The 22,481-nt window shown below is 39.9% G+C and overlaps 1 protein-coding gene across 1 annotated transcript; it reads right to left on the minus strand.

Moving 5' to 3' along the window:
- Positions 1 to 6,765: 6,765 nt before the first annotated feature.
- zmp:0000001127 (interleukin-12 subunit alpha) lies at positions 6,766 to 14,878 on the minus strand. The gene is made up of 6 exons (XM_043702992.1): positions 14,796 to 14,878; positions 14,467 to 14,621; positions 13,902 to 14,003; positions 13,696 to 13,755; positions 13,492 to 13,596; positions 6,766 to 6,945 (listed from the first exon to the last, which is right to left on the minus strand). Exons 1-6 carry the CDS (start codon positions 14,818 to 14,820, stop codon positions 6,766 to 6,768), a joined length of 627 nt encoding a protein of 208 aa, XP_043558927.1. The 5' UTR covers positions 14,821 to 14,878.
- Positions 14,879 to 22,481: the final 7,603 nt, after the last annotated feature.

A 22,481-nucleotide genomic window follows, 5' to 3' on the forward strand; every position in this document is an offset into this window, starting at 1 on the left:
CTTTTAAATGTTGCAATTGTACCAGCTTCCACCACTTCCTCCGGCAGCTCATTCCATACACGTACCACCCTCTGTGTGAAAAACTTGCTCCTAAAGTCCCTTTTATATCTTTCCCCTCTCACCCTAAACCCTCTAGTTCTGGATACCCCCACCCCAGGGAAAAGACTTTGTCCATTTATCCCATCCATGCCCCTCATAATTTTGTAAACCTCTATAAGATCACCCTCAACCTCTGACGCTCCAGGGAAAACAGCCCCAGCCTGTTCAGCCTCTCACTATAGCTCAAATCCTCCAACCCTGGCAATATCCTTGTAAATCTTTTCTGAACCCTTTCAAGTTTCACAACATCTTACCGATAGAAAGGAGACTAGAATTGCATGCAATAGTCCAACAGTGGCCTAACCAATTTCCTGTACAGCTGAAACATGACCTCCCAACTTCTATACTCAATACTCTGACCGATAAAATAAAGCACACCAAATGCCTTCTTCACTATCCTATCTACCTGCAACTCCACTTTCAAGGAGCTATGAATCTGCACTCCAAGGTCTCTTTGTTCAGCAACACTCTCTAGGACATTACCATTAAGTGTATAAGTCCTGCTAAGATTTGCTTTCCCAAAATGCAGCACCTCGCATTTATCTGAATTAAACTCCATCTGCCACTTCTCGGCCCATTGGCCCATCTTATCAAGATCCTGAGGTAACCATTTTGCTGTCCACTACACCTTCAAATTTGGTATCATCTGCAAACTTACTAACTGTACCTCGCATCCAAATCATTTATGTAAATGAGAAAAAGTAGAAGACTCGGCATCAATCCTTGTGGCACTCCACTGGTCACAGACCTCCAGTCTGAAAAACAACCCTCCACTACCATCCTCTGTCTTCTACCGTTAAGCCAGTTCTGTATCCAAATGGCTAGTTCTATCTTTATTCCGTGAGATCTAACCTTGCTCACAAGTATCCCATGGGGAACCTTCTTGAATGCCTTACTGAAGTCCATATAGACCACATCTACCGCTCTGCCCTCATCAATCCTCTTTGTTACTTCTTCAAAAACCTCAATCAAGTTTGTGAGACATGATTTCCCACGCACAAAGCCATGTTGACTATCCCTAATCAGTCCTTGCCTTTCTAAATACATGTCCCTCAGGACTCTCCCCAACAACTTGCCCACCACCGACGTCAGGCTCACTGGTCCGTAGTTCGCTGGCTTGTCCTTACCAACCTTCTTAAAGAGTGGCACCATGTTAGCCAACCTCCAGTCTTCCAGCACCTCACCTGTGACTAATTATACAAATATCTCAGCAAGAGGCCCAGCAATCACTTCTCTTGCTTCCCACAGAGCTCTATGGTACACCTGATCAGGTCCTGGGGATTTATTCATCTTTATGCGTTTCAAGACATCCATCACTTCTTCCTCTGTAATATGGACATTTTGCGAAGTGTCACCATCTATTACACTACTTTCTATATCTTCCATATCCTTTTCCACAGTAAATACTGATGCAAAATACTCATTTAGTATCTCCCCCATTTTCTGCAGCTCCTGATCTTTGAGGGGCCCTATTGTCTCCCAAGTTAACCTTAAAAAAACCCTTTGGATTCTCCTTAACTCTATTTGCCAAAGCTATTTTATGTCCCCTTTCTGATGCAAAATACTCATTTAGTATCTCCCCCATTTTCTGCAGTTCCTGATCTTTGAGGGGCCCTATTGTCTCCCAAGTTAACCTTTAAAAAAACCCTTTGGATTCTCCTTAACTCTATTTGCCAAAGCTATTTTATGTCCCCTTTTTTGCCCTCCTGATTTCCCTCTTAAGTATACTCCTACTGCCTTTATACTCTTCTAAGGATTCACTTGATCTATCCTGTCTATACCTTACATATGCTTCCTTCTTTTTCTTAGCCAAACCCTCAATTTCTTTAGTCATCCAACATTCCCTATACCTACCAGCCTTTCCTTTCACCCTAACAGGAATATACTTTCTCTGGATTCTCGTTATCTCATTTCTGAACGCTTCCCATTTTCCAGCTATCCCTTTACCTCTGAACATCTGCCCCCCAATCAGCTTTTGCCTAATACCATCAAAATTGGCCTTTCTCCACTTTAGAACTTCAACTTTTAGATCTGGTCTGTCCTTTTCTATCACTATTTTAAATCTACTAGAATTATCTCAGGTCTAAAGTTGTAATTTTAATCTAAGGTTATCAATATATATAAATATTCTTTGTACATTTCGGAAAATTGATGACAATGTGGATGTGAGTGACATGCTGTGCTAGAGTTTGTTTTCTTGTGCTGAGCTGGCAGTGTTGCATCGAACTGCTAAAATTTGATAGTGAATCATTTTTTAAATGCCAAACCAGTTTCAAATTTTAAATCTTTAGCACTAGGTATTGATGGTCATTTTTGATGTTCATCATTTAGTAAAACAAGTTTTAAAGGAGTATGTATTCTGAAGTATCCCCTTAAATGTCTGTCATTGCATCTCTATTTACCTATCCTTTAACAAATTTGCCAGTTCACTTTAACTAGCTCTGCTTTCATGCCCTCATAATTGCCCATACTTAAGTTTAAAATGCTAGTTTTCGACCCACTCTTCTCTCCCTCAATCTAAATGTAAAATTCAATCACATAATGATCTGCTACCTAGGGCTGCATCCACAATGAAATCACTCATTCATCCACCTATTTCCACACTGTAGGTAATCTAATCTAATCTAAGTCATTGAATAATGCCAGGTCTAGTAAAGCCTGACCTCTGGCTGACTCCTGAACATGCTGTTCTAAAAAACTAACCTAAAAGCATTATATGAATTTCTTTTCGAGGCTGGCTTTTACCCATTTGATTTTTGCAATGTATATGTAGTTGGAAATCTCTCTTGATTATCATTCCTTCTTTCTGACTCATTCTCCATTAGTTGTTCCTTCATATTCCATCGACCGTGGAGTTGTAGTTGGGGAGTCCATATGCCATTTCCATAAGGGACCTCTTGCTTCATTGTTTCTCATCCACACCCAAACTGCTAATACATTCTGGTTTGTTAAATTCATGTCATTATTGTGCAAATACTATTATTACTTAAGAGAGTTGCCACTGACCAGCTCATTCTTCCTAACTGTCTTGATACCTTTGACATTCATGTCCCAGTCTCTGACATCCTGTAGCTCTAATGTCTCTCTAATGGCTACCAAATTATGCTTATCTATTTGTATTCACACTGTTCATTCATCTATTTTGTTTTGAATGATAAATGCATTCAGTTTTGCCCTTGTAATATTTTTGTAACCTCTTAACTTATCTATTTGTATGAAGGAGTTGTATCCCTTCCTGTCATATTCTGTTTATGAATTATCATTTTAGGACCTTTCTCCTTTGCCATGTGTTCCCTCTTTGATGGGCCACAGTCCCAAATTTGATCAACTACCTCTAGTATTTAGATTAATAGCCACTGTACTTTCATTGTATGCAACTCATATGGAACACCAACCCTAGCAGGATTCAGGTGCAAAGCATCTCAATGGTACAGCTTCCACTTTCCCCAGGGCTATTGCCAGAGGCTCGTAAGCCAGAACTCATCTCTACCATACAAGTTTAGTTTCTTATCTTAGTGCCTTTCTCCTCATCCTGAAAATGCAGAACCTCTTTCCTAGTCCAATCTCTGTCGTTGGCACCTATGCAGATCATAATGACTGGATTCTACCTCTTACTTTATAAGCTCATTGCAACCCAAGTAAATGTCCTGAATCCTGGCACCAGGTAAGCAATACATTAATGAAGCTCTTTGCTACCTATCTGCCTACCTAAATACCTACCTGCTTACATATCTACCTGCCTATCAACATACCTACCTACCTGGAGAAAGTGAGGACTGAGTCAGGAAAGTGGGTTCCTGATGAAGGGCTTATACCTGAAACGTCGATCTTCCTGCTCCTCGGATGCTGCCTGACCTGCTGTGCTTTTCTAGCACCACACGCTCCACTACCTACCTACCTGCCTACATACCTAGCTATCTACCATTTCCACCAAACTGCCAGCACTCTGGTCTAAGTTGCATTCATGTGCTAACTCACAATGAGGTACCATGTGTTAAATCAAACTCAGCTACAGAGAAAAATAATATCAGTGGGTTTGTCTAATTTACTAACTTTAGTTGCTTTTAAGTGATGAGCTTGTATATCTGTGCTGAAATCTAGATGAAATCAAGAGCTTAAACAGTAAATTACCATAACATTTTGAATGTGAAATGCGAAATACAAATATGATTAGACTTTAAGATCTACCTTACTTACCAAACTGCCAGCACTCTGCTTCAAGTTGCAATCAGGTTTAGAGACTTGAAGGTTATCTCAGATTACAAAGAGATCTTGATCAGTTGGGTCAATGGGCTGAAGAGTGGCAGATGGAATTAATTTGGATAAATGCAAGATATTGTATTTTGGTAAAACAAACAAGGGCGGGACCTATACAATTAATGGCATGGCCCTGGGTAGTGATGGAGAATAGAGAGTCCTAGGGGGTTCAGGTACATGATTCTTTGAAATTTGCATCACAGGTAGATAGGGTGGTTAAAAAAGCATTTGGCATGCTTAGCTACGTCACTCAAACCTTTTGAGTATAAGATTGGGATGTCATGGTGAAGTTGTATAGGATGTTGGTGAGGCCTCTTCCAGAGTACTGCGTGCATTTCTGGTCACCCTGCTATAGGAAAAATATTATTAAACTGCAGAAGGTTCAGAAAAGATTTACCAGGGTGTTGCCAGGAATGGAGTATTTTAAGATTAAAAACAAAATAGGCTTGATATTCCGGGACTTTTTTCACTGGAGCTTAGGGGTTGTGGGGTGACTTTATAGAGGTTTATAAAATCATGAGGGGCATAGATAAAGTAAGTAGAAAGGGTCTTTTCACTAGTGTGGGTCAATTCAAAGCTAGGGAGCATATTTCAAAAGTGAGAGGAAGAAGATTTAAAAAGGACATGAGTGGCAACATTTTTATATAGGGAGTGGTTTGTGAGTGGAATGAAATGCCAGAGGAAGTGGTGAATACAGGTACAATTACAATATTTAAATGACATTTGGACAGGTACATGAATAGGAATGGTTTGGAGATATATGGGCCAAATGCATACAAGTGGGACTAGTTTGATTTGGGAACATGGTTGATGTAAACTCACTGAACTGAAAGGCCTGGTTCTAAACTTTGACTATGACTCTAACTGGAGGCAACATGAGAACAGATATTTTACACAATATGATTTGAAATGGTTGTTGGAAGCAGATTCAATAGTTATTTTCTTAAGGGAATTATAAAATACTTGAAGATTTTTTTTGAAGGGTGATGGGAACAGAATGAGGAGTGGCAATAATTGGATAACACTCACAAAGAACCAACACAACAAAGGCCAAATTGGTGCTGTGTCATTCTATGATGTTGTGACAATTGCTGCACTCCAAACTTAACTCAATACCTGAGATGACTAAGTACAATATAAATGAGGATAATGTTATTATTTAAAAGCTGTGTGAGACTACTTTCAATTGTTTTCAGGCCCATCTATTTGACTACTACAGTGTTTCTAAAGGATCATTGCAGTCCTGCTAGAATTAACAGCCACCTAGCAGCGTGCCTTCAACATGTATGCTCTGCCCCAAACACAAATCCTTGACTCATCAGCTTCATCCTGAAAAGGGTTTTTACAACATGGAATACAAAATTAAGTTATTGCATGTGGATAGAGTTCTTTAAGATCTTCTCATGATCTTAAATAATTGGGGTTTTGCTATTTATCATATTATCTGAAAAGTATTGTTGATGTAGCTTGTTCCAATTGCTTCATTGGAGATGCAGTGTTTAGATATGTAAAATTGCTTAATTTAAGGCACCAATTCACGCTACATAGATATTTCAATGTCTTGGTTTTATTCTGAGAAATATGTAGTACAAAATCATATTGTATTTCTGAATAAATGCATAAGAGCCAAAAAAAATGATTACATACTCTTAGTATTTTTAATAGCTTTGGTTTAAACAGCTGCATTTCTATTTATCTGTTAAACTATTTACTTACAAACATTAATTCTAACATTATCTTTATAAGATAAAAATGGATAACAAATGTCTAAAACCTTGAGCATATGTGAACATAGTTCTTTAGAAATCTTGTACAAGATACATCTTTCTGTGCACCATACTTGCTCACTGTATTTAATTATAGTTTTATGCAGCATTTACCATTGCAAATTTCATTATCATTTCAATGTTAACATTATCCATTCAATTTTGCACTGTTAACTTCTACGAAGAAGTACTTGGTTTGGGCACTAGGTGACTTGACAGAGTAAATTTTGAAGTGTCTCTTCACATTAAGTATGTAAAATAAACTTATATTTATTAACTGATGATGGGCAATGTCACAGGCAATTTGCTCGAAGTTAGTACATTTTAATAAACACTCTTTAAAATTTCAGCACCAATCAATGTGAACATCGCAAATTTTATAGAAAAATACATTTTTAGTGAACAATGCCACTTTACAATCAGTAAAAAAAAGACTGTCTTTATCATGTTAATCCCAGCTCCCAGATAAGTTACCATACCTTAGCCCCAATAAAAGAGATAAATATCAAATAAATATTTAAATAAATATGTTGTTCTATGAGCAGACATGTGTTGTGTTAGCATATTTGATATAAATAGTGTAAAACCAAACAAAAGTTGATCACAAATGAATGTGGTGTGAAGGTAATTACATTCTGTACAATTAGAGTTTGGTGTCATTCAGATAATTCATCACTCTGGTGATTGTGATGGTACGCAACTTGAAAGCCTGCAAAGTTTTGCACAAGATCATCCTCTGGGGAAAGTTAGGTTTCTCCTCAGTTTCTGTTGTTGACCCAACTTCAAAATATGCTTCTTCATACATTGAATCAGAATTGAGAGCCTATGACCAAAAACATAAACAACTTTAATTAAGATTTTGTATTATAAACTCCAGATATGAATTATTTAAACTGAAATTAAGATTTAAATTAATAGTAATTTTAAAAAAAAATTAATAACTGCTGGATGGGCAATGAAAATCAAAATAGACAAGGTAAGGTATTTATTGTTTTTGCTTTGTTTGAACTGAACTTAACGAGTTCTCAAACTAATGTAATTGTACCTGAGAAAACATAACAAAGAGTTATAAAATAGAGGTAATTTTAAAAAAAGTACAGTGAATATAAAAGTGAAATAGGCCAACACAAAAGTGAAACAAAAACAAGTGTAGTGAAGTAAAAGAGCACCTGCAGAAATGTCAGAAACTGTGTAGACATGGCCGTGCATTTTTCAAACTTTGGCCCCTGTATACATTGAAGATCCAGGAAAACAAATGCATTGAAACATTAACTGCAAGTAACTCTCCAAGTTACACTCATATATTGCCATTACACCACTGTTGTTGGTTCAAGAACCTGGAACTCACTTCCAAAGGCCAGCGTGGGTGGACCTATACTATAGACTGATGGGATCAAAAAGCTGTCCACAACCCCCTTCTGAAGGGTAATTCCGTACAGATAGCAAATACTAGCCTTGCCAGTCTTGCTCACAACCCATGAATAAATTGTAAAGTGCCAAAAAACTAAATAAATTGTACTCAGCTAGTGAATTAAAAAGGAAATGCTGAAAATGAAAATGGTGGATCAGTTTTTTAAAAACAATCATGGAATGTGGCATCATTGGCCAGACCAGCACTTATTGTCCTCCCTACTTTTCTACAGGGCAGCTGAGAGTCAATCACATCGCTGTGGGTCTAGAGTCACATGTAGGTGAGACTAGGTAAGGATTGCAGATTTACTTCCCTACAGATGGTTAGTGAACCAGATGAATTTAAAAACAATCAACAACAGTTACATGGTTGCCATTAGGCTAGCTTTTTACTGAATTCAAATTTCACCATATGTGTCAGTGTGGTTTGAACCCATACTCCCAAAGCATTAGCCTGGGGATGTGGATTGCTAGTCCAGTGACATCGCCATTAAGTCATTCTTTCCCCTAACAAGGAAAGAATTAATGAGGAAGGCTGAGATCCAGTTATTAACTTTCCTCTATACACTGCAGTGGTATGCTCTTGGGTGTGCTTTAGTTTGATGGATTGTTCACCTGCTGAGGTGAATCTGTTGCACTTTGAAAGCTGCCTTCTTGGGTCATGTGACTATGACGATTACATCATTGAAGAAGTTTCAGAAATGGGAAGTAAATGGAGTTAATAAAAAGTTCATTTTGAAGGAAAAGTACTGAATTCTTTATGGAAAGAAATTCCCCTAGAGCATTGTTGAGCAATTTATGGAGTGATGGCATGACACAGTCTTACAGTTCGTCAGCCCCGAAATTCACAGCAGACTCCAGTATAACCATGATCACCTTCTAAAAGGCAACCAGGGATTAGTAATAACTGCTAGCGAGATGGTGACACCAAATTAAAGAATAAACAAAAATAAAGCAGGAAGGGTGTGAAATCATTGACAGAGGTTAATTGCATTAATCCCTATTGCATGCTGTCACACAACAGCTGGGAATCCTAGGAGTTTTTCTGATCAGCTAACATGACTCTGGAAGAAGGTTGATAGAAACATCATTTGCATATTTTATCTGGGGTTTATAATGATCTTCAGTTAATCCTAGCATGGCCAATTGGCAGAATGCCAAAAATTACTATCATAGACATTTAGCATGGTATTCACTTTCAGAATGTCAATGTTTGGGACGTTTCTTGTTATCATTTTTCTATAAATGGGATTTGAAGATGAATTTTATATAGGATTAAAATTTTCCTTTCCATAATACACTGAAACTGTGGAAGCTAGAACAACCATAAGTAACCAGGCATTGAAATTATGTTGAGAAAGTGAGGTCTGCAGATGCTGGAGATCAGAGATGGAAATGTGTTGCTGGAAAAGCGCAGCAGGTCAGGCAGCATCTAGGGAACAGGAGAATCGACGTTTCGGGCATTAGCCCTTCTTCAGGAATCATTGAAATTATGTTTCCACATTAACTAGGGACAATAATTTATTTTCCTCAGTTCATGTTTACATGAGCATCCACACCTATCATCACGGTGAGGAACATCAGCCTTGCTAAGAATCTACTCTTTGAGTGGGCAGAGTGGAGATACATCTTATACTGGTAGCAAGCATTTTGATAATTAAAGAACAGGAAAAGTGTCTGCCACAGTAGTCTCTTCTCCATTGTCTCTACCAACACTTCTTATGCTCTGAAGTAGTTAAACTTGCAGAGAATAACCCAAGGGAAAGGTTCATTAGTGAAGATGACCAATAGAAATAAAGGCAAAAATAACCTTGAGAATCATTTTAAGATTTGTGCCAAATAAGCCAATGTCTATTTCAATGTTTAAGACAGTATAAAAGTCAGAGAATTTAGTGTTAAGCAGAATAAAGCCACTTTTTTTTAAACCTATGAGGGGCAATTTGTAGTTAAGCAAATCAAGTTTTGATTAAATTGTCACTTTGTATTTTCAACTGCAGTTTATAAAGTAAAGCAGTTTTATGATTTATATCTGGCCTGTTCTCAATTAAGTGTTTTAGTCTAACTCCTGACAAGTTGAATGAGGGTTGAAAAACATTACATCCAGTTCAGATCACAAGAAGTTTAAAACTTCCCAGGCTGTATGTTTGACATGAAGTGTAAATACAACTTATAATTAATGTGCTTCAATACTGTTACAGACTGCCACATGATGTAATGAAATATATTGTACTATATTGCACCTTAATGCAGAATGTCAAACTTGATGTTAATTTTCCAAATTTTATGAATGATATGCACTAATATTTGGATAAAAAATTATTGTCACACTACTGGGTTGTGACATAATACAGAAATCCTAAATGTAAAGCAGAGAGAGTGTGATCTGTGCCCCTGAATCTGAGAGAATATCTATTGCAGAACTGAAATTTATAGCATTGCAGTATTAAAACGTGGTGCAAATTTGGAGTCAGGACTTTGAAGCAGTATAGTTTGACACCAGAAGTAATTAAATTACAATGCAATGAAGAAACTGGACACAATAAACCAATGTCTATGTTGATATCGAGGCTATCAAAGCAAAATGAACTTCAGTGAGGCATTCAACAAGGTTCCTCATGGTAGATTGGTTCACAAGGTTAAATCACGTGGAATACAGGGAGAACGAACTATTTGGATTTAGAACTGGCCCGAAGGTAGAAGACAGGGTGGTGGTGGAGGGTTGCTTTTCAGACTGGAGGCCTGTGACCAGCGGTGTGGCACAAGGATTGGTGCTGGGTCCATTACTTTTCATAATTTATATAAATGATTTGGATGTGAACATAGGAGGTATAGTTAGTAAGTTTGCAGATGACACCAAATTTGGAGGTGTAATGAGCAGAGAAGAAGGTTACCTCAGATTACAACAGGATCTAGATCAGATGGGCCAATGGACCAAAAAGAGGCAGATGGAGTATAGTTAGTAAGTTTGCAGATGACACCAAATTTGGAGGTGTAATGAGCAGGGAAGAAGGTTACCTCAGTTACAACAGGATCTAGATCAGATGGGCCAATGGACCAAAAAGAGGCAGATGGAGTTTAATTTAGATAAATGTGAGATGCTGCATTTTGGGAAGGCAAATCAGGGCAGCACTTATACACTTAATGGTAAGATTCTGGGGAATATTGCTGAACAAAGAGACCTTGGAGTGCAGGTTCATAGTTTCCTGAAAGTGGTATCACAGGTAGATAGGATAGTGAAGAAGGCATTTGGTATTTTTGCCTTTATTGGTCAGTGCATTGAGTATAGGAGTTGGGAGGTCATGTTGCAGCTGTACAGGACATTGGTTAGGCCACATTTGGAATACTGCATGCAATTCTGGTCTCCCTTCTATGGGAAGGATGTTGTGAATCTTGAAAAGGTTCAGAAAAGATTTACAAGGATGTTGCCAAGGTTGGAGGTTTGAGCTACAGGGAGAGACTGAATAGGCTGGGGCTGTTTTCCATGGAGCATCAGAGGCTGAGGGGAGATCTTATAGAGATTTATAAAATCATGAGGGGCATAGACAGGGAATAGATTTAAAAGGACCTAAAGGGTTACGTTTTCATACAGTGGATGGTACATGTATGGAATGAGCTGCCAGAGGATGTGGTGAAGAGTCTGGATGGGTATATGAATAGGAAGGATTTAGAGGGAAATGGGCCAAATGCTGGCAAATGGGACTAGATTTATATTAGTGCATCTAGTCAGCATGGGACAAGTTGAACTGAAGGGTCTGTTTCTGTTCTGCACATCTGTAAGACTCTAATTACATTTTAACAGTGGATACAGGAGTTACAAATATAAGACAGAACAAAATAGATCCTAGGTATTGTAAGTCAGATAATTCCTGTCTTAAACCTGAACTGTAGCAGTGAACAGCCATCATTTCTATGTCTGTATCACTGTTGACTTGGAAGGATGTTCTGAGATGTTTCACAGAGATATAAGAACAGGCATTAAGGCAATATGGGGGTGATTAAGAGTGATAATCAATAGTTTGGTCAATGAGATGGAATTAAGGAGGGCTGTGCAGAACTGATAAAGTTCAGGGAAAGAGTTCTAGGTATGGAATCAAGATGACTGAAGGTAGGCCACCAAGTTGGATTAAAGGGAAGAGGAATGCAAAAGAGATCAAAGTCAGAGGAATCAGACTCCAAGATAGCTCAGTGGTGTTGGTCGGACTACATTTGGTACAGCGTTGAGTATGAGAGGTAGAATTGAATGTGTTTATATTGTATTGAATGGAGGGTGAGAGGCTGACCCGGAGAGACTTTCAAAGGCCAATTGCTTGAGAAATGAAGACTGAAGCTTGCTAATGTTACTCTGGTAGAAATAGATAGACTATTTACTGTAATGGCAAAACTACAAGGTCAGACAAGGGCTGAACAGGACTCCAAGTTTGCAGACAGTTTATCATGCACTGACATGGTTAACCTGAAAGGGGCTGAAGCCAGTGATAAAGGCATGGAATTTATGATTGAGCTGATCACAATTGTTTTGGTCTTTACACCATTTAGTTGGAGGAAGTTACAGCTATATCAAGTTTGAATGACAAAGAATCAAGATATGTGATGCCTAAGTAATGCCAATGTCATCATCAGACATGTGTAAACTGTTCCATGTACTTGAATGATGGGTATCAAGGGTCAGTGTGAGATGAGAATGATGGGGGGGGGGGCAGCAATCTTTATTTAATACTTTCCAGAAATGTGTGTGGGGGATGAAAAGTCATAGGGAGAGAAGCTGTGTCAGTGATTAAATAGGTGGGAGGGGAAACAGAGGTGTGGAGGAGAATGGAAAAGTATAGAATGACTGGTCAGCCTGATTTCAGACCTGATAGTGAGACCGAAATTTGATTGAAGAGATTCAAATGTAAAGCTGAAGGAGAGGCAAGGAGAGAGTTTTGAAGGTGGGAATATATTCCCTAGCTGGAGAGAGGGCAGTGAAGAACAGCTTGTGTGGATATTAACAAAAATAAGCATGGGTTCTTTGGAGGGAGGGTCAGTGACAATTTGGAATAATGGCTAAACAAAAGGAGCTATTGTCAACATGGGGTCAGGAAAGGAAGTTAAGTGATGGGTTTGAGGAGAATAGAGTCAAAGAAGTAGGAGTTAGATAGAATCCCTACAGCATGGGATCAGGCCACTTGGTCCAGCAAGTCCACACCGACCCTCCAAAGAGTCCACACCGACCCACCCAGATCTGTTCCCCTACTCTTTATCTACCCCTCATTAATGCACCTAATCAAACCTGTATACCTTTTGATTGTGGGAGCATGTACAAACTGTACACAGACAGTCGCTGGAGGCTGGAATCGAACCCGGGTCCCTGGCGTTGTGAGGCAGTCAATGTTAACCACCGAGCCACCCAATTTTTGCGCCCTCCTTAGTGAAGGAGGGTCTCAAGCATTTGTTCAACTGGTCTGCCATGTCTTTGTTATCCATGACAAATTCATCTGATTCTAACTGCGAGGGACCTCTGTAGGTTTTACCCCAAAATTGTAACATTCAGCCATTTCTTAACCTTGCTGGAAACGAATGAACATTAGCTTACCTTCAGAAGTTGCTGGATATGTTTTATCAGGCTCCCGGTGACGTGATTGAAGTTATGTAGTTTTGTTTGGTAGATTTGTAAATCGGCAGTAATATTTTGTTTTGAGGATGTTCTTGAGGACGGGAGATGGGTGAGTGATGGGAGTGGGACAGAAAGCACTGAGGGCAGCTGTGCCTGGCTGATGAATAGAATGTCAAACTGAACTCCAAGTTTATGCTTCAGTCTTGCCTGGGTGTGAAGTGGAAACCGCCCTGACGGATAAAAATGCCGGCCAGAGTTTCTCTATGACATGCCGTCGAGCTGCCCTCTCTCTGCAGGTTTTACCCCGGAATTGTAACTTTCAGCCATTTCTTAACCTTGCTGGAAACGAATGAAACATTAGCTTACCTTCAGAAGTTGCTGGATATGTTTTATCAGGCTCCCGGTGATGTGGGTGAAGTTATATAGCTTCGTTTGGTAGATTTGTAAATCGGCAGTAATATTTTCAAAGCACTGTCGATTAAAAATGGAAACGATATAATTAATGTTCCATTCGGTTTGATTTCAGTGACTTAAGCCAAATGCTCGAATGAAATAGGTGAAATCACAAACCTGCTCAATTGGGAATCGGCATCCTTGCGGGACTCCACTATCCCTGCATTTACCAGACTCCTAGGGATTCACAGGGATATACATTAGCGATCAGTTTGAAATGCAATACAGGATTGTATTCGTGAAAAAATATCGGCGCAGTGTGTGAGCGTGTGTGTGTGTGAGAGAGTGTGTATGAGTATGAGTGAGTGTGTGTACGCGCTCACCTGGGCAGGGGAGCAGGACCAGACGGTGCTGGTGAGGTTCTCAGTGATGTCGTCCAGTGCAAGAACATTATCAGTGCAGTTAAACCCTCCGGTCACGTCGGGCTAAACAAAACCATAGCAGTTAGCATCTTCGACAAAAAGGACAAATGCAAATAGCCAACCAATGTGTAGGACATATTACGATTTGTAGATGCCGGTGTTGGACTGGCGTGTACAAAGTTAAAAATCACACAACACCAGGTTATAGCCCAACAGGTTTCATTGGAAGCACTAGCTTTCGAAGCGGAGAACCGCCTGATGAAGGAGCAGCAATCCGAAAGCTAGTGTTTCCAATTAAACCTGTTGGACTATAACCTGGTGTTTTGTGATTAGAAAGTATTAAGACATCTTTTTTCTCCCAGTTGAAGTTTAGCAGTTACAGATAAAACTAAAGATTACTATAAAGCTCGGAGCTCGATTACGAACAGCAATAAATCACAAATGACTGACTCCGTTTTAATCTTCTCCAGCTCGCCCGCTTTGTTGCTCGAACCGTGTAACGTGGAATAATTATCACAGGACTTACGTGCGTTAGACTCTCTTTCACCTCGCTCAGCAGCTGCTTTGAAATACTGAGGCAGTTGCTGACACTTATGTTCTGATGCTTGTGAGCCAAGCTCTCAGGGCACATCCAGGAGAGATGAAAGCATATCGCTAAAAGGACGGGAGCTTTCCACAGTCCTGCAGTTTTAAAAAAAGAAAATGTCAAAAGGCTTCTGCAACAGCACCTTGTGCACTTCTCAAGCTTTCAACTTATAAGTCTTCGGAGCTTATTTTGATGAATAGTGGTGTCATGGAGTTTGACAATACTCAAGTAAAGCATGTGCACATACATTCCAATCATTCCAAACTTACCGGCGGCTTCCACTGAGAACATCATTGTGACGGAACGAACTGCCCAAGTCGAAAGTGTGCCTGTTTACTCGGGTGCACAGTGTGTGTCTCTCTACTAGCAGAGATTCGGTGCTGCATGTAAATATATACAGTACAGGGCTCCCTCCTCACACTCGATGGGTGGTACATATTGAGGGGATTCCCCAGTCATTTTCGGATAGGGACTCAATCTGAGGCATGCAGCAATACCTTGAGTGCCTTGGAGGGCGGGATCATGCTTCCTTTTGTATCGTTACGTTGCATGTTGTTTACTTTTTTCGCTTTCGTTTAATTTCCCTTTAGTTTTGTCTCACTTAACTTTTTCTGCTCATGTGTCTTTTCACTCTTCTGCTCTCTCCTTTTACAGCCCAATGTCTTCCCTTGTTCCGGACCCTGCATTTCGTTTTTATTTTCCTTATCTCGCAGAACACAAAACTGCCCAGTTTCGGGGAAGGGGGGGGGGCGGTGCACAGGAGGAAATCTTATCAGGCAATCATAAACCATAAACAAGCGACTGGGCTTTCTACCTCACCCCCCTCGTTGACAGCAGAACGCACTTGGCCAATCCATGACTTACCCTTCCCAGAGGTCAAGAAATATTTGTTCCTTTTAAAATTTCATTAAGAATCGTGAACGAATCTCCCCAAAAGAAGGTTTCCCAGTAAAGTTCAAATCGCTCACCAATAGGGAAACGACCCTTTTTAAAAGGGTTTTGAGTTTCCCTTTGTGGATTTTCAAAGAAGGGTGAAACAAAAATAGATTTCTATCGACCAGCTGGCGGCCAAGTGCAAAGAAATTCGACTTTTTACAAGAACATATGCATGCTTCCACTGAAATTAAAATTATCCACTTTGCAGGGGCTGTTACGTTTATGGATTTTCCATTTAAACCCCTTGTTCTTATATTCTAGCTATTGTAGAAAAGCATGCCATAAGTTTGCTAACCTATCTATCAATCTGTCCTGCTACCTTTCAGGATCTGTGGTCAAGTATCTGTTCCTCTGTGTTAGTGTTCTATACCTCTGGGCATTGACTCCCTTCCTCTCCTCAGAACTGTTTGATATTGAACTAAGTCAGATGTCACACCACACCAGGTTATAGTCCAGTAGGTTTATTTGAAATCACAAGCTGTTGGAGCGCAGCTCCTTTACCTAATGAAGGAGCAGTGCTCTGAAAGTTTGTGGTTTCAAATAAACCTGCAGCACTATAACTTGTGTCGTGTGACTTCGCCCACCCCAGACCAACACCGACACCTCTGTATCGTGACATTGAGCCAAACAGTTTGCGACCACAATGTCACAAACTGACCTTGAGATGAGATTCCAACTACATATCCATGTCACCAATAAGGTTATCTATTTCCACATTCATAACATTGTCCAACTCTGTCACTGCCTCAGCTCAGGTGCTGTTGAAACATGTGTCTTGTTACCTCTAGACTTGACCATTCTGCTGCAATCCCAGCAGACCTCCCATGTTCTACCCTATGCACATATGTGGTCATTTGGAACTTTGTGGCATTACAAACCATCAAAATATTTGAAAAAAAAAACAAAAGAACTGCAGATCAGAAAGAAAAACAGCAATTGCTGGGAAATCTCAGCAGGTCTGGCAACATCTGTGGAGAGAAATCAGAGTTGACATTTCAGGTCTAGGAAGGGTCACTGGATCCAAAATGTTAATTCTGACATCTATCCACAAATGCTGCCAAACCTACTGAGGCTTTACTTCAAAATATTTGCATTGCTGTAATTCAGGTCATTCTGAACATTCTTGATTTTAAGTCTTCAGTGTTAGTGGCCATGTCTTCAGCATGGCGTGGGAGATAAGGGTGAACAGTACATAGGATATATGAAATACTGGGAGAAATGGACAGCACATGACTACATATTAAATAATCCTGGGGACAAAGTGTTCAGAAATGAGGAAGGAGGCATTTTTGGTTCAGAAGGACATTGCTCAAGGAGATCTTAATCTCAATCTCACTAGAACTAAGGTACAGAAGGGTGCAACAATATTGTTCAGTGCAGTATAAAAACCACCAAGTAATGGGAAGGATACAGAAGAACAAATATGCAGGGAAATTTCAGAGAGATGCTGACATTATAGAATAGTTGATCTGGGGACTTTAGCTATTCAAATGTATACTGGGGCAGTTGGAACATAAAGGGAACAGAGGATTAAACATTCCTAGATTTGTGCTCAGGAAAATTTTCTACAATGGTATGTGTCCACTACAATGAAAAGAAGAGACGTCATTGGACTGGGTTCTTGGAAATGAGGTGGATGGAATAGATCAAGTACTGGGAGTGAACATTTACGAGATGATGGTCATTGTATTGTAAGCTTAAGATGATGATAGAAAAGACAATAAGAAAACTAGAGTACAAAAACAACTAGGGGAGGTGGGAGACCTGATTTCAACTGAGCAGAGTTGGTCTAGAAAGACTGAGAAAAAGGTTGGGAGGAAAATGGAAGCTGAACAATGGGTTACTTTCAGGTTTGGTTTGGGTACAGTCAAACTATATTCTGTCAAAAGAGAAAGGCAGGCCATACAAATCCAGAGATCCCCAGATGAAAATGCCAATAAGTTTACAAGAACAGGAAAAAATATTCTTGCTTTGTTAACAGAAGTCTGGAGAATTGTAGACATCATACTCTTATTCAAAAAGAATTGTCAGTTTACTCTCAACAATTGCAGATTAGTCACTTTAAATTTGGTGCAGTTGAATTCCGAGAAATGACTATTCAAGACAGGATTTCTGGTTATATAGAAAATATGGATCGATTGAGTAAAACCAGCCTAAAAGTTTAAATTAATGTTTAACAAATTTACTGAAGTTTTTTGAAGAAATAACAGAAGGGTCAATGAGTGAAATAGTGTTGCTGTTTTGGACATAGATGCCCCAAAAGGCAGTTGACTCAGCTACACACAACAAACTGTGAAAAAAAGTTATAGATCTTAAAATAAAAGAAGCAGTAGCTATTTTCTGAGCTGAAAGAGGTTTTTAATGGTGTTCTCCAGTGTTTGGTATTTCCTAATCTATATAAATGACCTGGATCTTTGCGTGCATGGGACAATTTCAGTGTTTATGGATGATATGAAATCTTAAGTTCTGAGGCAGACTATGTAGAACTCCAGAAGGTCTTGGACAAGTTGGCAGAGTGGGCATAGAGGTGGCATTTGAGATTCAGTGCAGCGAAGTATGAGATGATGCATTTCAATGGGAAGAACATGGTAAGGCTTCTAAAACAGGGGGTGTATTATTTAAGGTAAGCAGGACCCAATGAATCTGGGTATATATGTGCAGAGATCATTGAACGTAACAGGTTAGGTTCAGAGAGCAGTTAATAACGCATATAGTGTTCCTGGCTTTAGTAGAAGATAGAACATTATAGTGCAGTACAGGCCTTCAGCCCTCAATGCCGTGCCGACCTGTGGAACCAATCTGAAGCCCATATAATCTACACTATTCCATTCTCGTCCATATACCTATCCAATGACCATTTAAATGCTCTTAATGTTGTTGAGTCTACTACTGTTGCAGGCAGTGCATTGTATGCCCCTACTACTCTCTGAGTAAAGAAACTACCTCTGACATCTGTCCTATATCTATCACCCTCCAATTTAAAGCTATGTCCCCTCATGCTAGCCATCACCATCTGAGGAAAAAGGCTTTCACTGTCCACCCTATCTAACCCTCTGATTAACTTCTAAGTCTCAATTAAGTCACCTCTCAACCTTTTTCTCTGGAACAAAAACAGCTTCAAGTCCCTCAGGCTTTCCTCGTAAGACCTTCCCTCAATACCAGGCAACATCCTAGTAAATCTCCTCTGAACTCTTTTCAAAGCTTCCATTTCCTTCCTATAATGTGGTGACCAGAACTGTACGCAATACTCCAAATGTGGCTGCACCAGAGTTTTGTACAGCTGCAGCATCATCGCATGGTTCTGAAACTCAATCCCTCTACTAATAAAAGCTAACACACCATAGGCCTTCTTAACAACCCTATCAAGAATATATGTATCTGGACACCAAGATCTCTCTGCTCATCTTCACGACCAAGAATTTTTCCAGTACCCCAGTATTCTGCATTCCTGTTACTCCTTCCAAAGTGAATCACTTCACACTTTTACTCATTAAACTCCATTTGCCACCTCTCAGCTCTGCAGCGTATCTATATCCCTCTGTAACTTACAAGATCCTTTGTCACTATTCATAACTCTACCGACCTTAGTGTCATCCAGGTCATTTATAAAAATGACAAACAACAGTGGACCCAAAACAGATTCATGCAGTACCTCACTAGTAACTGAACTCCAGGATAAATATTTCCCATCAACCACCATCCTCTGTCTTCTTTCAGCTAGCCAATTTCTGATCCAAGCTACTAAATCACCCTCAATCCCATGTCTCCATATTTTGTGCAATAACCTACTGTGTAGAACCTTGTCAAATGCCTTACTGAAATCCATATACACCACATCAACCACTTTACCCTCATCCACCTGTTTGGCCACCTTCTCAAAGAACTCAATAAGGTTTGTGAGGCACAATCTACCCTTCTCAAAACTGCGTTGACTATCCTTAATCAACTTATTCCTTTATAGATGATTATAAATCCTATCTCTTTTAACCCTTTCCAACACTTTACCCACAACCGAAGCAAGGCTCACAGGTCTATAATGTCCAGGGTTGTCTCTACTCCCCTTCTTGAATAAGGGGATAATATTTGCAATCCTCCAGTCTTCTGGCACTATTCCTGTAGACAGTGACAGCATAAAGATCAAAGCTAAAGGCTCACCAATCTCCTCCCTGGCTTCCCAGAGGATCCTAGAATAAATCCCATCAGGTCCAAGGGATTTATCTATTTTTACACTTTCCAGAATTGCTAACACCTCCTCCTTATGATCCTCAATCCCATCTAGTCTGGTAGCCTGTATCACAGTATTTTCCTTGACAACATTGTCTTTTCCTAGTGTAAATACTGACTAAACGTATTAATTTAGCAGTTCCCCATTTCCTCTGACCCCATGCACAACTTCCCACTACTAGCCTTGATTGGCCCTGATTTAACTCTAGTCATTCTTTTATTCCTGATATTCCTATAGAAAGCCTGAGGACTTTCCTTGATCCTATCCACCAATGACTTCTCATGTCCCCTCCTGGCTCTTCTTAGCTCTCCCTTGAGGTCTTTCCTGGCTAACTTGTAACTCTCAAGAGCCCAAACTGAGCCATCACATCTCATCCTAACATAAGCCGCCTTCTTCGTCTTGACAAGCGATTTCCTCAGTAAAACACAGCTCCCGCACTTGACAACCTCCCTGCTTGACCGGTACATACTTATCAAAGACACGTAGTAGCTCCACAGTTCAATTGTGCCCATCCCCTGCAGTTTCCTTCCCCATCTGATGCATCCTAAGTCTTGCCTAATCGCATCATAATTGCCTTTCCTCCAGCTATAACTCTTGCCTGGCAGTATATACCTTTCCCTTCCATCACTAAAGTAAACATAAACACAATAATAGTGTTATAAAATACAAGAGCAAGGAGGTTGTGCTGAACTTATTCAAGATACTCATTAGACTTAGCTGGAGTACTATATACAGTTCAGGGCACCATACTACAGAAAGGATGCAAACACATTAGAGGGTGTACAGAAGAAATGAACAAAAATGGTTCCCAGGATGAGATACTTCAGTAATGAGGTGAGGTTAGAGAGGTTGGGGCAGTTCTCTTTGGAGAGGAGAGGCTAAGTAGCGATCTGACAGAAGTTTTCAAAATCATGATGTGACTGAAAAAATTGAGGAGGCAGGATTAAACGTGATTTGAAAACATAGTAAATATGATGTGAGAAAAAACATTTTCACTCAGTGGGTTGTCTGGAATGTACTGCCTGGAAGTGTGGTGGAGGCAGATTCAATTCAGGTCAGTAAGAGTGTATTGGATGGTTATTTGAATAGGAACAACATACAGGGATAAGGCAGAAGAATGGCAGTAAGTTATAATTCCAATCAGAATACTCATGCAGACACAATGGGATGCATGGCCACTTTCTGCACCACAACACTCCTGTAATTCTGTGATATGGCTTGATGTTTTGTTTATGGTGCCCCTATGAAACACCTTTGGAGACTTTATTATGGTAAAGGCACTGTAGCTCTACAAAATGTCACTGGTCTTTTCTGTTCTGATCACTTCTGACTATTTTAAAAGTGTTTCTTCATAATTGAACTTCAGATCTAAAAATTCCTTATCAGTTTATATTTTCTTAAATGTCTTTAGGTCAGTTTACCTTTTTTGATTACATTTGATTCCTGAGTTTGTTCATTTAAGTGCCATTTTAGGTCTTCTCTTCATAACCTAGGTTTGATACTTCAGTGGTCCAGAAGTGGAATTCATAAAGTGGCATGATGATCAAGGTGCATGCAGTGAGGGAACACAGGCAGGAGGTGAGATCAGCTGTTCAAGACTTTGTGATCAACCAGTAAGTTGTGATCTACATTGGAGGCTTTGGTTTTAGATGGTGCATACTGCTGCTAGGATGCATCAGTGGTGGAGGGAGTGAATGTTTGTGGATGTGATGCCAACCAAGTGGGTTGCATTTTCTTGGATTTTATCAAATTTGTCGAGGCTTATTGGAGCTGCACTCATACAGGTAACTGGGGAGTAATGCAATGTAACTATTGTGACTTTCAGGAAACTTCTATCATCAAGGAGGTGTGGATATTAATTTCCAGCTGCAGCTCCTTATGTTGAGGACCCTGCACATTAGAAGTGTAAGTAAATATTGCAATTCAGAGCATACCTATTGTACTGAAATACTTTGCATGGACAGGTGAGGAGAAGCTAAATATTGAAGAATAAGATCAAGAAAAACCAGTAGAGTAGAATTTCGAGCAATGAAGCTGGGAGTGGCATTGCAAGACTTTGTGAGTAGCAATAAATAATGCAAAGCTTGGGAAATGACAAGTAATTTAGTAAAGGAATTGGGAATTAGTGGTATGGTGATAACGTTGCCAATAAACTTAGAAATCCTCAAGCCCAGGTTAATGGTCTGAGAATATGAGTTCTGTTAAAAGACTTCATCCTGCAAAGAACCATTCTCCCAAGTCCAATGTGAATGTGCTTGGGAGAATAGTGAAATCTAAAGATCATCTCAATTAAGCACACAAAATGTATAATATTAATAATAAGTTAAAAAAATCTAGGGAACGTGTTATAGAGTCTGAAGATGTTTATATTGAGTAGTGCCTTGAGCTCTGCTCATTTTATGATGTCATCTGGATTCATGGAGAGTCCTTGGCAGAGGCCTCACCTTCATCCCCCTCCGCTCTCGGATTAACGAGTTCAACACACGGTGAGACATCGAACAATTCTTCTGCCGCCTTCGCCTCCACGCCTACTTCTTCAACCAGGATTCATGGCCTCCCTCTGACGACCCCTTCTCCCACCTCCAACACACCCCATCCACCTGGACACCTAGTGCTGGCCTCTTACCTGCCCTCGATCTCTTCATAGCCAACTTCCGCCGCGACATTAACCGCCTCAACTTCTCCACCCCTCTCACCCACTCCAACCTCTCACCCTCGGAACGTGCGGCCCTCCACTCCCTCCGTTCCAACCCCAAACTCACTATCGAACCAGCAGACAAGGGAGGCGCGGTAG

Source organism: Chiloscyllium plagiosum, chromosome 13, assembly GCF_004010195.1.
Source record: "Chiloscyllium plagiosum isolate BGI_BamShark_2017 chromosome 13, ASM401019v2, whole genome shotgun sequence".
NCBI lineage: Eukaryota > Metazoa > Chordata > Chondrichthyes > Orectolobiformes > Hemiscylliidae > Chiloscyllium > Chiloscyllium plagiosum.

Bases quoted from the DNA above. Each gene is read 5' to 3' on its own strand.
- zmp:0000001127 (XM_043702992.1), bottom strand. From the start codon at position 14,820: ATGATGTTCTCAGTGGAAGCCGCCG. The intron at 14,622-14,795 runs GTAAGTTTGGAA...TTAAAACTGCAG, and splicing joins GTTCTCAGTGGAAGCCGCCG to GACTGTGGAAAGCTCCCGTC. The intron at 6,946-13,491 runs GTAAGCTAATGT...TTTTGGTCATAG, and splicing joins ATATCCAGCAACTTCTGAAG to GCTCTCAATTCTGATTCAAT.